Raw genomic sequence first — 18,405 nt, forward strand, 5'->3', positions numbered from 1 at the left:
TTTACAATGAAGATCTGAGATGTTATTTGGATTTTTTTCAAATCATCTTTGAAAGACAGGGTCCTAAAAAAGGGACGTTTCTTTTTTTGCTGAATTTATATCCACACAACTCCCCCAGCTCTCAAAACCTTATTTTACAATCAGACATCTTGTTAACTTCTTATGGATGGGGGGGCAGTATTGAGTAGCTTGGATAAATACGGTGCTCAGAGTAAACTGCCTGCTACTCAGGCCCAGAAGCTAAGATATGCATATAATTAGTAGATTTGGATAGAAAACGCTCTGAAGTTTCAAAAACGGTTATAAATTATGTCTGAGTATAACAGAACTCATATTTATATTTAAGCATGTTGGAGCAACACATGTCATTTTCTAAAGTAAACACCATAAATGGACTGCTCTGACCAGGTCACTGCTGAACTGTACTGACTAAGACCCTACATAGCTCACAGGCTTGAGAGCAGGGTCACCAAGTACATACCACTAGAGGGCAGTCAAAATCTGAATCACCAGCTCAGAGGCCTTCGTCCTGGACAAACTGAACAGTGACATTAGGGATTTTGGAAGAGAGCACACTGTTGGGAATAACTTATTGTGGCGAAATAAGTAACAGGTTTGGAATTTGACCTGTGTATCATGGTTGAATTCCATTTATCTTCAATTCAGTCAATTGAAATTCTGTTGAAAATACTTTTAAATTAATCTCAGGAATTGGCATCCCTGTTTTCAGTGTGTCCAGGAGAGTGGTGTAAAGCTGAGGCCTGTGGTGTTGGGTAAAGGTGGGTATCGGCAGGTGAGGCCCTAAGCTGAGCCACTTACCATAAGTACCATATTCAGCTGGGCTGGTGCCTGGGTAGAAGCCTGGGGTGCCCGGCGGGACCGGGTACTGCTGGGGGGTGGCCACGTACGTTGACCGGTACTGAGGGAGAGAGACATGTCAGAATGGTTTAGATAGAAGACCTAAACGTACATTGTAGAGTGTTCCCCAAGCCCAGAGGATTCAAGGCAAGCTAAAGCTCAACTACAGAACGAGTAAGATGGAAAAGGTGTCAAGCCAACTTGTACTTGATATAACTCATTCAACAAACAGACACACCTCTACCTTTCTTTGTCCCACACACACACTTTAGTGTGGTTTTGATGACCAACCAGCTGTGGCAGGCCTATCTCTCCTAACGTCTAACATACACCTCTCCCTCAAACACACAGTAACTCCCATCCTGCTCTCTCTCTCTATGGTGTTTTAGTCACTGTACAATCAGGAAGGAACTGGAGGGTCAGCTGATCACCTGGCCATGGCCAGGGGAGGGGAAAGGGGCTTTTGTCCCAACACTGGCTCCATAGAGCAGAGGCCAGACTCAGCAGAATCTGTCTGACTCAGGTCACCAGGGGGAGGCAGGCCATGTGGGGCCTCCCTCACAGACAGGAAGAGAAACTGCATTGTTAGTTGCTACCAGACATACTTCCAAAAAGCATTTATTTTCTTCCCAAATACCATAGCGGCACTTGATTGAGCTTGCCTGGCGGAAAGGAACCAATGGAACAGTCCCAAAAGTTATAGTGAATGTCTGAGTAAAGAGAATGAGAGTGGCCCAGAGTAAAGATGGAGAACCCTGTAGGAAGGGGTGGGGCTGTGTTTACCTGTCCGGGTATGAAGTAGGCGGGGCCTTGTTGGTTGGGGAAGGGGATCCGCTGTGAGGGGATCATCATCATCTGTTGGCCTGGCTGGTAGACGTGTGTGGGCGCCACGGGCCTCGGCGTGCTGCTGGGGGGCACCCGGGAGGCATTGCTGTGCAGACTGGGACGGCTGTAGTACGGCTGGAGAGAAGAGAAGATGAGGCAGTAGGAGAGAAGAGCGGGGCAAGTTATTGAAGTGTCACATGTTCATAAGTCTCCTCTTTTGTAAAAACATTCAACAATAAAATTCAACCCAACTTTAAAAGGGCTATTATATTTCCCCTTACCAGTTAATACAAAAACAATTTCAACAAGCTATTCTGGCACTTTAACAGCCTGTTCATAAAGGCAGAACTCAAACTGCTAAAAAAAACAAATATTACTAGAATGTTCTGTGTTGCTTCATTTACATTGCGATGAGACTCTTCAAGCAAAACGGAAGCCAAAATGATGACAGGACCACAGGCAGGAACAACTAGACAGACCTCTTTCCAGGAGTCTAAGCGTTACCTGCAGTGACCTGAATCCTCCCTTCAGCAGCACATCGCCCAGACACCACGTGAACACACACACACGCAAGCGAGAGAGGTGGAACGAGAGGGGGGTGAGAGAGAGGTGGAACGAGAGGGGGGTGAGAGAGTGGTGGAACGAGAGGGGGGTGAGAGAGTGGTGGAACGAGAGGGGGGTGAGAGAGTGGTGGAACGAGAGGGGGGTGAGAGAGAGGTGGAACGAGAGGGAGAGAGAGGTGGAACGAGAGGGGGGTGAGAGGGGAGGGAGAGAGAAGTGGAACGAGAGGGAGTGAGAGGGGAGGGAGAGAGGTGGAACGAGAGGGAGTGAGAGGGGAGGGAGAGAGAGGTGGAACGAGAGGGGAGGGAGAGAGAGGTGGAACGAGAGGGAGTGAGAGGGGAGGGAGAGAGAGGTGGAACGAGAGGGGGGTGAGAGGGGAGGGAGAGAGAGGTGGAACGAGAGGGAGGTGAGAGAGAGGTGGAACGAGAGGGGAGAGAGAGAGAGGTGGAATGAGAGGGGGGTGAGAGGGGAGGGAGAGAGAGGTGGAACGAGAGGGAGTGAGAGAGGAGGGAGAGAGAGGTGGAACGAGAGGGGGGTGAGAGGGGCAGTCAGTTAAGTTGACAGAAAGCAGAGCCTACACCCACCACCCAGCAGTGAATTAACAAGCAGCATGCAAAATGCAGGACACATCCCTAGTCCATTAAAGATGCAGGTGTGTGAGTAACTGTCCGTGTGCAAAGCCAACATAGAGCACGGAGTCTGTGTGTGCGTGTCAGGGTTTCCGTTAGGAAAATGTGGCTCCGGACATTTCACAGGAAACATTTTAATGAAATTAAATCTAATTTTGATTACGGTAATTCATGTTAACAGAACATGCAAGTTGAGAATGCAATGATGGGCGGTCCTTATCGAATTCTGATGTGCACTTTGACGTGGCAGAATAACTGTCCACAAGTAACGAACAGCAAAATCACGAGCCTAAGTCAATCTACTACAGAAAAAAAGTTTAGGCAACCTATTCTATTGGTCAGCTTGTCTCGAAATAAGTAGCCTATTCAAAACAGACGACTCGGGACAGTTGTGGGGCGATAGATCACAAATGCATACAACCAGTAGGCCTAGGCTACTGAATTAGAAATAAATGAGTCTGAAGCAACAGTTCAGAATGTATCACTTAATGTTGATAAACTTATTTCTTCACATTATAAGCGCAGCAATGAGCACAGGGCAGTAGGCAACACGCGAAGGTTCGTTCCATAATGCAATTAGTTGGAAAACAGTTGTGAAAAGGGCACTACACATGCAAGCAGTTTCACATGACAGATGAAAATATTAGAACGTTTGAAATCTCTAATAGGCTACTCTGAAGCAAGATAAGGCATGCCTCAATATACCCAACAAAAATATAAACAACATGGAAAGTTTGGTCCCATGATACATGAGCTGAAATAAAAGATCCCAGACATTTTACATGTGCACAAAAAGCTTCTCTCCTCAATTTTGCGGATAAATGTGTTCACATCCCTGTTAGTGAGCATTTTTCCTTTGCCAAGATAATCCATCCACATGTCAGGTGTGGCATATCAAGAAGCTGATTAAACAGCATGATCATTACACAGGTGCACCATGTGCCGGGGACAATAAACGGCCACTAAAATGTGCAGTTGTCACAACACAATGCTACAGATGTCTCAAATTGAGGCAGCGTGCAATTGGCATGCTGACTGCAAGAATGTCCACCAGAGGAACTCCCGGGAACAGGCCCAGATCCCAGTCATTTGCGTGAAGAAAAGACGGAGGGAAAGAGGATGCAGATCAAGCTGTCTTTTGAGAATCTGTAGATGAGCGAGAACTCCCACTGCCATAAATTCTACTTGCTAACAAGCAATTATTGGAAAATAAAATTGATGACCTACGACTACCCTCGCAATGAGACATTAAGAACTGTAATATCTTATGTTTCACCGAGCCGTGGCTGAACGACTGACTATATGGATAATATAGAGCTGGAGGGATTTTTAATGCATCGGCAGAACAGAGAAGCTATGTCTGGTAAGACGAGGGGTGGGGGTGTGTCTTTTTGTCAATAACAGCTGGTGCTCGACGTCTAATAATAAAGAAGTCTCGAGGTATTGCTCGCCTGAGGTACCTCGCCCGAGTACCTTATGATAAGCTGTAGACCACACTACCTACGAAGAGAGTTTTTATCTATATTATTCATAACCGTCTATTTACCACCACAGACCGATGTTGGCACTATGACCACACTCAACCAACTCTATAAGGCCATAAGCAAATAAGAAAATGCTCACCCAGAAGCGGCGCTCCTAGTGGTTGGGGACTTGAATGCAGGTAAACTTAAATCAGATTTACCAAATTTCTACCAGCATGTCACATGTGCAACCAGAGGAATTCCTGCTTACAAGCAAACACTAAAGCAGGGGCGGCTGGTAGCCTAGTGGTTAGAGCGTTGGGCCAGCAACTGAAAGGTTGTTAGATCAAATCCCTGAGCAGACAAAGTAAAAAAATCTGTCGTTCTGTCCCTGAACAAGGCAGTTAACCCACTGCTCATAGGCAGTCATTATAAATAAGCATGTGTTCTTAACTGACTTGCCTAGTTAACATTTTATTTAAAATCTCTCAACACGGAAGTGGTCAGATGACTCGGATGCTACGCTACAAGGACTGTTTTTCTAGCACAGACTGGAATATGTTCTGGGATTCATCCAATGGCATTGAGGAGTACACCACCTCAGTCACCAGCTTCATCAATAAGTGCATCGATGACATCGTCCCCACAGTGATCGTACGTACATATCCCAACTAAAAGCCATGGACTTCAGGCAACATACGCATCAAGCTAAAGCTGCCGCTTTCAAAGAGCGGGATACTAATCCGAATGCCTATAATAAATCCCGCTATGCCCTCAGACGAACCATCAAACAAGCAAAATGTCAACACAGGATTAAGATTGAATCCTACTACACCGGCTACGACGCTCGTCGGATGTGGCATTCTTGTAAACTATTACGGACTACAAAGGGCTGCGCTTAGTGTTCTGCCTTGGCAAATCGCGCTGTTAAGACACTGATGCCCTTTGCAACCACGTACCTATGTGAGAGTGGATTCTCGATCCTCACTAGCATGAAAACTAAATACAGGCACAGACTGTGTGGAAAATTATTTAAGGCGGAGACTCTCCAATACCACCCAACATTGCAGAGTTATGTGCATCCTTTCAAGCACACCCTTCTCATTAACACGTGAGCTATTTTTTTAGGCAAGTAAATTAAGAACAAATTCTTATTTTACAACGACGGCCTAGGAACAGTGGGTTAACTGCCTTGTTCAGGTGCAGAATGACAGATTTTTACCTTGTCAGCTCGGCGATTCGATCGAGCAACCTTTAGGTTACTGCCTAACTCTCTAACCACTTGGCTACCTGCCGCCCCTATTCACAATTTTCGATTAACAAATAAGGTTTTATATGTAAGATGGCTAAATAAAGAGCAAAGTTATTAATTATTATATTATTTGTGCCCTGGTCCTATAAGAGCTCTTTGTCACTTCCCATGAGCTGGGTTGTGACAAACTCCCTCACGCTTATGTTTAATAAATGTATTGTATAGTGTGTGTGTGTGTGACAGGCTTACAATGATGGCAAAAAACAACATTTGAGAGTGTGCTGACCCTGGTACTAGAAGGGGTACGCAGCTGGAGGTGGAATGTTTGAAGAGGTACGGGACTATAAAAAGTTTGGGAACCACTGCCCTAGACCCACTCAAAATTGCATACCGCCCCAAAAGATTCACAGATGATGCAATCTAAATTCTGGAAACTAACCAATAGACCGAAAAGCATGACCAGTCAAATATATTTCCATCAATGAATAGGCAAAAAAACTTTACAATCTTCTCCTGGACAACTGGCCAGAGCCAATTTCATTTATTGTTGTTTCTGCCATTACTAGCTAACGGAAACCCTGGTATGTGTGAACATGATAGGCTCCCAATAGAGGTAGACCGATTATGATTTTTCGACGCCGATTATTGGAGGACGAAAAAGGGGCCGATACCGATTAATCGGCCGATTTAAAAAAAAAAAAAACATGTATTTGTAATAATGACAATTACAACACTGAATGAACACTTGACTTAATATAATACATAAATAAAATCAATTTAGCCTCAAATAAATAATGTTCATTTTGGTTTAAATAATGCAAAAACAAAGTATTGGAGAAGAAAGTAAAAGTGCAATATGTGCCATGTAAGAAAGCTAACGTTTCAGTTCTTTGCTCAGAACATATGAAAGCTGGTGGTTCCTTTTAACATGAGGCTTCAATATTCCCAGGTAATAAGTTTTAGGTTGTAGTTATTATAGGAATTATAGGACTATTTCTCTCTCTATACCATTTGTATTTCATTAACCTTTGACTATTGGATGTCCTTATAGGCACTATAGTATTGCCAATGTCACAGTACAGCTTCTGTCCCCCTCCTCACCCCTACCTGAGCTCGAACCAAGAAAACATTGACAACAGCCATACTCGAAACATCGTTACCCATAGCTCCACAAAAGCCAAGGCCCTTGCAGCGGGGGGAATAACTACTCCAAATCTAAAAGCGAGTGACATTTGAAACGGTATTAGCGCACCACCAGCTAACTAGCTAGCCATTTCACATTGGTTATACCAGCTATTAGGCTGATAGGCTTGAAGTCATAAACAGCAATGTTTTTGCGAAGAGCTGCTGGCAAAACGCACAAAAGTGCTGTTTGAATGAATGATTACGGGCCTGCTGCTGCTCAGTCAGACTGCTCTATCAAATCAGACTTAATTATAACATAATAACACACAGAAATACGAGCCTTAGGTCATTAATATAGTCGAATCCGTTAACTATCATTTCGAAAACAAAACGTTTATTATTTCAGTGAAATACAGAACCGTTTGCTATTTTATCTAACGGGTGGCATCCCTACGTCTAAATATTCCTGTTACATTGCACAACCTTCAATGTATGTCATAATTACATAAAATTCTGGCAAATTAGTTCACAATGAGCCAGGCAGCCCAAACTGTTACATACACCCTGACTCTGCAAAATAAATCACAATTTCACCTGGTTAATATTGCCTGCTAAACTGGATTAGTAGTTATAACTAGTGATTATGATTGATTGTTTTTTATAAGATCAGTTTAATGCCAACTAGCCATTTACCTTGGCTTCTACTGCATTCGAGTAACAAGCAGGCTACTCGTGGAGTGCAATGGTTAGAGCGTTGGACTAGTTAACTGTACGGTTGCAAGATTGGATCCCCTGAGCTGACAAGGTGAAAATATGTCGTTCTGCCCCTGAACAAGGTAGTTAAACCCACCGCTCCTAGGCCGTCATTGAAAATAAGAATGTGTTCTTAACTGACTTGCCTAGTTAAATAAAAGGTATAAAAATACAAAATAAACACTTTAAAAAATATATATATATTTTTAAATCGGCGCCCAAAATACAGATTTCCGATTGTTATGAAAACTTGAAATTGGCCCTAATTAATCGGCCATTCTGATTAATTGGTCGACCTCTAGTTCCCAATGAATGCGGTCCTCAGAGACAAGACATCCCAGAATACTTTCTGAATAGGATTCTACGGCAGATTCAATCTTTTGGCCTCCCATATTAAACATGAGTTGGTTTTAGAACATGCAGTGCTCAGAAACAGTTCAGGAAGACAGGAAATGCAAGTGAAGAGAACTCCACAGTGCCCACAATTCCAACCCAGCCCACCCAAATCAGACTGTTAGTACCTGTTGGTGTAAAGCACGGGGCACGGGGGCGAACTAGAAAAGGAGGACAAGACAGGTCACAGGTCAGAGGTTAAACCCACATAGGACACCAGCTGGAGAGCACTTCCTCCATAACCACATACAACCTTCCTCCATAACCACACACAGATAGGAAGGCAGGGAGCAGGGATTAACAAGAGGATTCAGAACACAATACAAGTCTCATCTGAGATCTGACCTACTGATTTTGCCTTTTAGCAGTAACGTTGACAGGTTGGAGGGTGGAACGTACACACACTGGGCACTTAAACAGTATGAGATGGAATCAACAGGAGAGCTTAGTTGTAGGAAAGAGTGAAGAGTTGGCATGTAGCATAATCTACATTCCTACCAATGGATTAAGATACTGCACTACGGAGAAGCATCTGACAGCTGAAATAATAAGTCATGTCAAGCGGTGAAGCTGTGGGGTGGTGAACATGTGTACCTGTCGGGGCTGTGGCGCTGGGTTCATTTGTGGAGGTGGGGTGGCAAAGACAACAGAGGGGGGCTGTCCAGGAGGGAAGGTGGGCTGTGAAAGGGAGAGAAAAAAAGAGGGGAGAGACCATGATCAACAATATGGTTACTGATTGGACAAACCACAAGACAAGATTGAAGCTTCAATCTAAACAGACAGTAGATTCCCCTTACTAGCTGGAGTCCAGGGGAGAGGGCAGGGTGGGGTCGCGTTATAGACTGTGGTGCTTTATTCATTTCATGTAGTTCTGCATGGGTGCACTCGGACCTGCACAGAAATCTGAGAGGAGGAATAACAGAGTGGAGGAGGTGAAGAGAAAAAAATTCAGTGATGAACTAGAAGAGAGCGAGAGACCAAGAGAATGGTGTTTAGGCTTTGTTGATCAGCACTCACACGTTGAACCGTGTTTAGTCCCAGGAACGGGAACAAGGATGTGGTGTGCCAACGTGGTGGTCGTCTGTCCTCTGATCAACCTATCAGAGAGAGAGAGGGTGAAAGGTAAGATTGTCATCTCAGTTATTAGTCCAATGGTTTGGTACACAGGGGATACAATCCTATTCTCCAAGAGACAGGCATATTGTCTAGAGCTGGGAATTGCCAGGACCTCCCGATATGACATTTAGGTGCCAATACAAAATTGTGATTCTATATGTACGCTATTGCGATTCGATACTGCGATTTAATTGCAAGTTGATGTTCTAAACATACAATATGTCTGCTGCAGAGACGAGAGATTAAGAGAAAATTAGTTTATCAGTCATGGAAATAAATAAAGTGTTGAAAACATGTTGGCTCACTATATAAAAAAAGAACAAGCAATAGGATGAAAAATACCGGCGTTTTGGCACAGGTACAGCAGACTAGAGTTCAAAAATAGGGCTTAGGCGGTAGGTGGGATGGGGGCGTGGCCAATGGAGCGGTCGCTGACCGAACATTTTAGGCCTTCCTGTTGGCCGCAGTCACAAAATATTACCTTTAGTCAAGCTAATTTCTTGCAATTTTACACATCTCGCCATGGGGCTGGAGAGAACATTTTCAGTTTTAAAGCATATTTCCAGCAATTCTACACATTTTGCCATGGCTTACGCTATCTGAGTGACTCAAACATAACAAAATTGGCCTCATGCAAGAAACAAATATCCTCTCCATCCTTACTGTTGGACTAGTTAACGGTAAAGTTGCAAGATTGAATCCCCGAGCTGACAAGGTGAAAATCTGTCGTTTGCCCCTGAACAAGGCAGTTAACCCACCGCTCCTAGGCCGTCATTGAAAATAAGAATGTGTTCTTAACTGACTTACCTAGTTAAATAAAAGGTGTCTAAAAAAAATTGGGGGGCTAAGTCGGTGTCCAAAAATACTGATTTCTGATTGTTATGAAAACGGCCCTAATTAAAATCGGCCAATCCGATTAATCGGTCGACCTCTAATTCAGACCCTTTACTCAGTACTTTGTTGAAGCACATTTGGCAGCGATTACAGCCTCGAATCTTCTTCGGTATGTTGCTACAAGATACACGCAAAAATTACAGGTGTGCGTTTCTTCCATTATTTTCTGCAGATCCTCTCAAGCTTTGTCAGGTTGGATAGGGAGCGTTGCTGCACAGCTATTTTCAGGTATCTCCAGAGACGGTCAATCGGGTTTAAGTCCGGGTTCCAGCTGGGCCACTCAAGGACATTCATATATTTGTCCTGAATCATGTCCAATCAATTGAATTTAACACAGGTGGACTCGTGACCGCAAGTGGTGCAAAATAAATGTACACATACACGTTATTCAATCATTGCGCGACAACTGCTCGCGAGTGACTACGTAGCCGGGCGCTAAAATATAACTTGGTTCTATTTGTGACGCTCAATGCGCTGCCAGTCCTGCCTCTCAAATCTCCTCGTTGGTTTTTAGGAGCATTTTTCCAAACGGACAGTTCCTTTGACCTCATGGCTTGGTATTTGAGCAGACATGCACTGTCAGCTGTGGGGCCTTATGTGCGCCTTTCCAAATTATGTCCAATCAATTGAAATTAACACAGGTGGACTCCAATCAAAACATCTCAAAGATGATCAATGGAAACAGGATGCACCCGAGCTCAATTTCAAGTCTCATGGTAAAGGGTCTTAATACTTATGTAAATAAGACATGTTTTAAAAAAAATAAAAAAACTGTTTTCACATTGTCAATTATGGGATATTGTGGGTAGATTGCTGAGAAATTGTTTACATTAATACATTTTAGAATAAAGCTGTAATGTAACAAACTGTGGAAAAAGTCAAGGGGTCTGAATACCTTCCAAAGGCACTGTAGCTCATTCACCTACTATTCTGGCAGCATTAACTAAGTGTGTGCGCGCGCATATACTAAACCAACTCAGTAAGTATCCTACTCCCGCAGCGATAGTGCTGCACTACAGCACTGACTTGGGACCAGGGACCAGGGGTTGGAGGGAGATATGTGAACCCCAGCCAAGACCACACCAACCAGGCCCAGTCATCTGAGCTGGCCTGACAGGAAGTAGAGAGAGCGGGATAAGTGGGTGTGGGGTCGTTCAAGTTCAACAGAGACCGATGCATAACCCCAACATGACACCATGACCTAGTGAGGGTGGGAGCACAGAGCTGTCGCCTTAACATGGCTGAAAAAGTGTTTGTTTGCGTGTGTAACTACGCACTAGTGGATAATTCAAGCTGTGCGTCTATGTGAACGGTAGCATCAGGTAAGTTCACAATGTTTTGTTATGCAGTCTCAACCCCCATGAGTGGTTCAGGCAATTACTAAACAGTGGCATTGACATGTGGAGTCTGCCACTAGCACAGTCAGCTCAGCTATCACCATTGAGACCGTGTCTGTGCCTCGACCTAGGTTGGGCAAAACTAAACATGGCGGTGTTCGCCTTAGCAATCTCACTAGGATAAAGACCACCTCCATTCCTGTCATTATTGAAAGAGATCATGATACCTCACATCTCAAAATAGGGCTACTTAATGTTAGATCCCTTACTTCAAAGGCAATTATAGTCAATGAACTAATCACTGATCATAATCTTGATGTGATTGGCCTGACTGAAACATGGCTTAAGCCTGATGAATTTACTGTGTTAAATGAGGCCTCACCTCCTAGCTACACTAGTGACCATATCCCATGTGCATCCCGCAAAGGCGAAGGTGTTGCTAACATTTACGATAGCAAATTTCAATTTACAAAAAAAAATAAAAAATGACGTTTTCGTCTTTTGAGCTTCTAGTCATGAAATCTATGCAGCCTACTCAGTCACTTTTTATAGCTACTGTTTACAGGCCTCCTGGGCCATATACAGCGTTCCTCACTGAGTTCCCTGAATTCCTATCGGACCTTGTAGTCATAGCAGATAATATTCTAATCTTTGGTGACTTTAATATTCACATGTAAAAGTCCACAGACCCACTCCAAAAGGCTTTCGGAGCCATCATCGACTCAGTGGGTTTTGTCCAACATGTCTCTGGACCCACTCACTGTCACAGTCATACGCTGGACCTAGTTTTGTCCCATGGAATAAATGTTGTGGATCTTAATGTTTTTCCTCATAATCCTGGACTATCGGACCACCATTTTATTACGTTTGCAATTGCAACAAATAATCTGCTCAGACCCCAACCAAGGATCATCAAAAGTCGTGCTATAAATTCACAGACAACACAAAGATTCCTTGATGTCCTTCCAGATTCCCTCTGTCTACCCAAGGACGCCAGAGGACAAAAATCTGTTAACCACCTAACTGAGGAACTCAATTTAACATTGCGCAATACCCTAGATGCAGTTGCACCCCTAAAAACTAAAAACATTTCTCATAAGAAACTAGCTCCCTGGTACACAGAAAATACCCGAGCTCTGAAGCAAGCTTCCAGAAAATTGGAACGGAAATGGCGCCACACCAAACTGGAAGTCTTCCGACTAGCTTGGAAAGACAGTACCGTGTAGTATCGGAGAGCCCTTACTGCTGCTCGATCATCCTATTTTTCCAACTTAATTGAGGAAAATAAGAACAATCCGAAATTCCTTTTTGATACTGTCGCAAAGCTAACTAAAAAGCAGCATTCCCCAAGAGAGGATGACTTTCACTTTAGCAGTGATAAATTCATTAACTTCTTTGAGGAAAAGATTATGATTATTAGAAAGCAAATTACGGACTCCTCCTTAAATCTGCGTATTCCTTCAAAGCTCAGTTGTCCTGAGTCTGCACAACTCTGCTAGGACCTAGGATCAAGAGAAACGCTCAAGTGTTTTAGTACTATATCTCTTGACACAATTATGAAAATAATCATGGCCTCTAAACCTTCAAGCTGCATACTGGACCCTATTCCAACTAAACTACTGAAAGAGCTGCTTCCTGTGCTTGGCCCTCCTATGTTGAACATAATAAACGGCTCTCTATCCACCGGATGTGTACCAAACTCACTAAAAGTGGCAGTAATAAAACCTCTCTTGAAAAAGTCAAACCTTGACCCAGAAAATATAAAAAACTATCGGCCAATATCGAATCTTCCATTCCTCTCAAAAATTTTAGAAAAGGCTGTTGCAACTCACTTCCTTCCTGAAGACAAACAATGTATACGAAATGCTTCAGTCTGGTTTTAGACCCCATCATAGCACTGAGACGGCACTTGTGAAGGTGGTAAATGACATTTTAATGGCATCGGACCGAGGCTCTGCATCTGTCCTCGTGCGCCTAGACCTTAGTGCTGCTTTTGATACCATCGATCACCACATTCTTTTGGAGAGATTGGAAATCCAAATTGGTCTACACGGACAAGTTCTGGCCTGGTTTAGATCTTATCTGTCGGAAAGATATCAGTTTGTCTCTGTGAATGGTTTGTCCTCTGACAAATCAACTGTAAATTTCGGTGTTCCTCAAGGTTCCGTTTTAGGACCACTATTGTTTTCACTATATATTTTACCTCTTGGGGATGTTATTCGAAAACATAATGTTAACTTTCACTGCTATGCGGATGACACACAGCTGTACATTTCAATGAAACATGGTGAAGCCCCAAAATTGCCCTTGCTAGAAGCATGTGTTTCAGACATAAGGAAGTGGATGGCTGCAAACTTTCTACTTTTAAACTCGGACAAAACAGAGATGCTTGTTCTAGGTCCCAAGAAACAAAGAGAACTTCTGTTGAATCTGACAATTAATCTTAATGGTTGTACAGTCGTCTCAAATAAAACTGTGAAGGACCTCGGCGTTACTCTGGACCCTGATCTCTCTTTTGAAGAACATATCAAGACCATTTCAAGGAGAGATTTTTTCCATCTACGTAACATTGCAAAAATCAGAAACTTTGTCCAAAAATGATGCAGAAAAATTTATCCACGCTTTTGTCACTTCTAGGTTAGACTACTGCAATGCTCTACTTTCCGGCTACCCAGATAAAGCACTAAATAAACTTCAGTTAGTGCTAAATACAGCTGCTAGAATCCTGACTAGAACCAAAAAATTTGATCATATTACTCCAGTGCTAGCCTCTCTACACTGGCTTCCTGTCAAAGCAAGGGCTGATTTCAAGGTTTTGCTGCTAACCTACAAAGCATTACATGGGCTTGCTCCTACCTATCTCTCCGATTTGGTCCTGCCGTACATACCTAGACGTACGCTACGGTCACAAGACGCAGGCCTCCTAATTGTCCCTAGAATATCTAAGCAAACAGCTGGAGACAGGGCTTTCTCCTATAGAGCTCCATTTTTATGGAACGGTCTGCCTACCCATGTCAGAGACGCAAACTCGGTCTCAACCTTTAAGTCTTTACTGAAGACTCATCTCTTCAGTGGGTCATATGATTGAGTGTAGTCTGGCCCAGGAGTGGGAAGGTGAACGGAAAGGCTCTGGAGCAACGAACCGCCCTTGCTGTCTCTGCCTGGCCGGTTCCCCTCTTTCCACTGGGATTCTCTGCCTCTAACCCTATTACAGGGGCTGAGTCACTGGCTTACTGGGGCTCTCTCATGCCGTCCCTGGAGGGGGTGCGTCACCTGAGTGGGTTGATTCACTGATGTGGTCATCCTGTCTGGGTTGCCCCTCCCCCCCTGGGTTGTGCCGTGGCGGAGGTCTTTGTGGGCTATACTCAGCCTCGTCTCAGGATGGTAAGTTGGTGGTTGAAGATATCCCTCTAGTGGTGTGGGGGCTGTGCTTTGGCAAAGTGGGTGGGGTTATATCCTTCCTGTTTGGCCCTGTCCGTGGGTGTCCTCGGATGGGGCCACAGTGTCTCCTGACCCCTCCTGTCTCAGCCTCCAGTATTTATGCTGCAGTAGTTTATGTGTCGGGGGGCTAGGGTCAGTTTGTTATATCTGGAGTACTTCTCCTGTCCTATGTGAATCTAAGTGTGCGTTCTCTAATTCTCTCCTTCTCTCTTTCTTTCTCTCCCTCGGAGGACCATGCCCCAGGACTACCTGACATGATGACTCCTTGCTGTCCCCAGTCCACCTGGCCGTGCTGCTGCTCCAGTTTCAACTGACCTGAGCCCTAGGACCATGCCCCAGGACTACCTGACATGATGACTCCTTGCTGTCCCCAGTCCACCTGACCGTGCTGCTGCTCCAGTTAACTGTTCTGCCTTATTATTATTCGACCATGCTGGTCATTTATGAACATTTGAACATCTTGGCCATGTTCTGTTATAATCTCCAACCGGCACAGCCAGAAGAGGACTGGCCACCCCACATAGCCTGGTTCCTCTAGGTTTCTTCCTAGGTTTTGGCCTTTCTGTGGAGTTTTTCCTAACCACCGTGCTTCTACACCTGCATTGCTTGCTGTTTGGGGTTTTAGGCTGGGTTTCTGTACAGCACTTTGAGATATCAGCTGATGTACGAAGGGCTATATAAATAAATTTGATTTGATTTAACGATTGAATTGCCAGCCTCCGATTCTCAAACAATTTAGCATACGTGATAGTCGGCTTTAAAGGAACTGTACTGCCTGGATGGATAGGCACAAACACACCAGCTTGCACAACCTTTGAAACGTCTGCTATGAGTTAACATGCTTTAAAGTTTTACAGTATCAGCCAGGTCAATAGGCCTATGGCAGTGCCACACAAAGAAATGTGTATGTGATGGAAAGGAAGGAAACAAGACATCACTCGCATCATTTTTCTATGTAAACCATAGCTTAATATAGAACCAGCCTTACAGGGGACAATTAGCTCTGGATTGTTGTGGTCTGTCTTGCCCTACAATTCTTGCTACAATGACCTCATTCCTATCACTACTCATCAGCCAGATCCCATCCCAGAGAGCATTTCAAATGTGATAAAGAACTTTACATTTGTTGGGCAGAATTTAATTTCAGTGTTCTCTGTACATTGGATTTGGATTATCAACAACATTCAAATCACAGGTGAGTGATCTCATTTTCTACATCAGGACTTCCTAACCCTTTCACCCAGGACGAGACAGGTGTGTACCCCCAAGTGGCACAGTGGTCTAAGGCACTGCATCTCAGTGCAAGAGGCATCACTACAGTCAAATCCAGGCAGTATCACACAATTGGCCCGGCGTAGTCTGGGTTTGCCTGTCATTGTAAATAAGAATTTGTTCTTACGGACTTACCTAGTTAAATGATGGTTACATTACTAAATTACAATAGTGGCACACTTGGCAGGCTAAAGCAGTTATTGGATACTGATTATCACAATCTCACGAATTCAACATGAAAGACAAAGCTATTCAAACAAAAGGGATTTGGTTGAGTACTAATAATGGGGCACATCTGGGATCATGGCTCGCCTGCCTCAAGGCTCACGAGCTACTCTGAATCGGCATCCATTTTGAGCGGAGGTTCTCAGCCAAATTCACTTGTCCGTAAACGCCGTATATCGGCAATCGCTTCTCTCATGCAGATGTTACTACAACAGAAAGACAACTTGTCTGGCAAGGATGCCCGACATTTGAGCGAATGCCAAATTAATTATTTCCTACGCTACATGATCCTCTTAGCATTAATGTACAAGCCACACACCGGTCATTTTTCATTCACGCACAACATGCAGTTACAAATTCACAGGACAACAAAAAAAGCAGACCTGACGACTGTCACAATGCACACAGTAATATTGCTAACTACATGCATGTAGGCTACGGATAGTGGATAACTTTCAAACCCTCAGTTCTGCCAAGTTCCGATAACGTGAAACGAAAAGGCGTGTAGGATGGCTACGCTGTGCGGCGCCATGTTGTTCAAACAGCTTTTTAGGTCGTCACTAATTACCACAGCCACAAAGTTATAAACACCACCTATTTATACAATTTACCCTAACCACCGTGCTAACCCCGTGTCTAGCCTTAAATTAAGACCAAAAACTAAGATGTTACATTTTTCTTAACGATATAGCCAATTCTGTTAACTAGCTAGTTGCAACCAGCGCTTTCCCAAGCCAACTTGAGTTACCACGTGGTTGGTTTTCAGGCTTTAGCGCGCGTAGTAAGTGTGGCACAGTGCACACGCCGAAGCCGGCTTCTTGTTCTCCTCTATTCTCTTAACGGATTTAGATTCTCTAATTTGCCTGTTTTCAGCTTAGTTTGATTGTCAACGCTTACAGCAAACCCTAAAGTGCATATGATTACATGCAGGCTAGCAAGCAAGTAGTTGGTGATGAACGTTCCACTCCGTTCTCTTATATCGAGGCGGATATATGTGAACGAAGTTGAGCGTTCCTCAGCTAGCAAGCGGTCTCCCAAAATACCGAAAAGATTAAGAATGAAAAGATGGAAACCAACGTCTGTGGCAACTACTACCAGTAAACTGATCAGCATCAGTGCCATTTCAACCACAGGGTAGCATCCTCGTCATGCTGTGTCATCTGAACATGACGCATGGGATCCAAGGACCGAACTTGCCAATGTGGATCCTACCACACTGGCCATACATAAGCAGTATGTATTCTCAGTTAACTGAGATCCCATGATATCACATCCCTCTGTCAAATTACACACGCCACATACATATGGACTATATGCCGCGTTCAAAACAACTGGGAACTCGGAAATAAACCACTTTGGCGTGTTCAAGACAACAGGGACCTAAAAAAAAGAGCCCCAACTGAGAATACCCATTTCGAACAATCATCCAGTCGGACACTTTCTAGGGCTAAGACTTTCCGACCTGAAGAGCATTGGCGTCATGACTAGTCCTCTTTTTCCGAGTTCCCAGTTGTCTAGAAAGCACCACACAGCTAGATAATACTGGTTACAACACAGCCATGCGGATTGGAAGGCGACAAAATGCTGCATCCTTAACCAGCACCAGCTAACTACCGGTACGTCAAACTATAATTCTTTAACGATTGGGTTCAATGTCCATTCCTCAAGAATAAACTAACATATGGCATGACATTTGTTACCGAAAACAAGCAATCATTCACCCACAAACCGAGAAAAGCATAGGACAGTTTCTCATAACGTTAACAAATCCAACTGAAGTTAGCTTGCTATCTCAAATCAATACCAAAGCCGGCTGCATATAGAAGAATTCTTACCATAAATTTGTTTAATGTTTAAGGATATTGGCTAGCTAATAAAGTGATTCAAAATGTCGAAACCTTCTGCCTTCGTCAATTCTATTTCGTAAGCGAACGTTTATAACCTCCTAAGACTTAGGAAGGGGGTATCCTATCCCTTTTTGGGGTGGGGGTTGGTCGGGCTAGCAGAGGAAAAATCGGTCTGGAAAAGGAGCGACAACTCTATCCCCCAGATCGATCTACTGGGTTTAAAGTCCATTAAAAAGCGCGGATGAATGCTGATTGTCAATTGGTTTCTCACAGTTCTGAACTAGCAAAGAATATAGTGGGAAACCCTAACATTTACCTTTCTCTCCTTCAGTCCGCAGTCGGACGGAATGGACTGTCCCGGAAGCCGGTAGTCAAATTCCGGTTTAATCACAGTCATGTGACAGGGACGCCGGT

The 18,405-nt window shown here is 43.9% G+C and overlaps 1 protein-coding gene across 6 annotated transcripts in view; it reads right to left on the reverse strand.

Annotated features, from left to right (window-relative positions):
• LOC139382307 (eukaryotic translation initiation factor 4 gamma 1-like) overlaps positions 1–18,364 on the reverse strand; it is a 64,020-nt gene extending 45,656 nt beyond the window's left edge. For 3 of the 6 annotated variants that reach the window (XM_071126199.1, XM_071126201.1, XM_071126198.1), the window contains exons 1-7: positions 18,308–18,349; positions 8,877–8,956; positions 8,657–8,762; positions 8,454–8,537; positions 7,988–8,020; positions 1,642–1,818; positions 820–919 (exon numbers count right to left, since the gene is read on the reverse strand). In XM_071126199.1, coding sequence (XP_070982300.1) covers positions 820–919; positions 1,642–1,818; positions 7,988–8,020; positions 8,454–8,537; positions 8,657–8,719 — 457 coding nt within the window. In that variant the 5' untranslated portion in view covers positions 8,720–8,762; positions 8,877–8,956; positions 18,308–18,349. Of the gene's footprint in view, positions 1–819; positions 920–1,641; positions 1,819–7,987; positions 8,021–8,453; positions 8,538–8,656; positions 8,763–8,876; positions 8,957–16,605; positions 16,680–18,307 lie in introns of those variants that run through there. The other 3 variants (XM_071126200.1, XM_071126203.1, XM_071126202.1) reach the window with 3 other exon arrangements.
• Positions 18,365–18,405: the final 41 nt, after the last annotated feature.

The sequence above is a fragment of the Oncorhynchus clarkii genome, chromosome 24 (genome assembly GCF_045791955.1).
Source record: "Oncorhynchus clarkii lewisi isolate Uvic-CL-2024 chromosome 24, UVic_Ocla_1.0, whole genome shotgun sequence".
NCBI classification, from domain to species: Eukaryota; Metazoa; Chordata; class Actinopteri; order Salmoniformes; family Salmonidae; genus Oncorhynchus; species Oncorhynchus clarkii.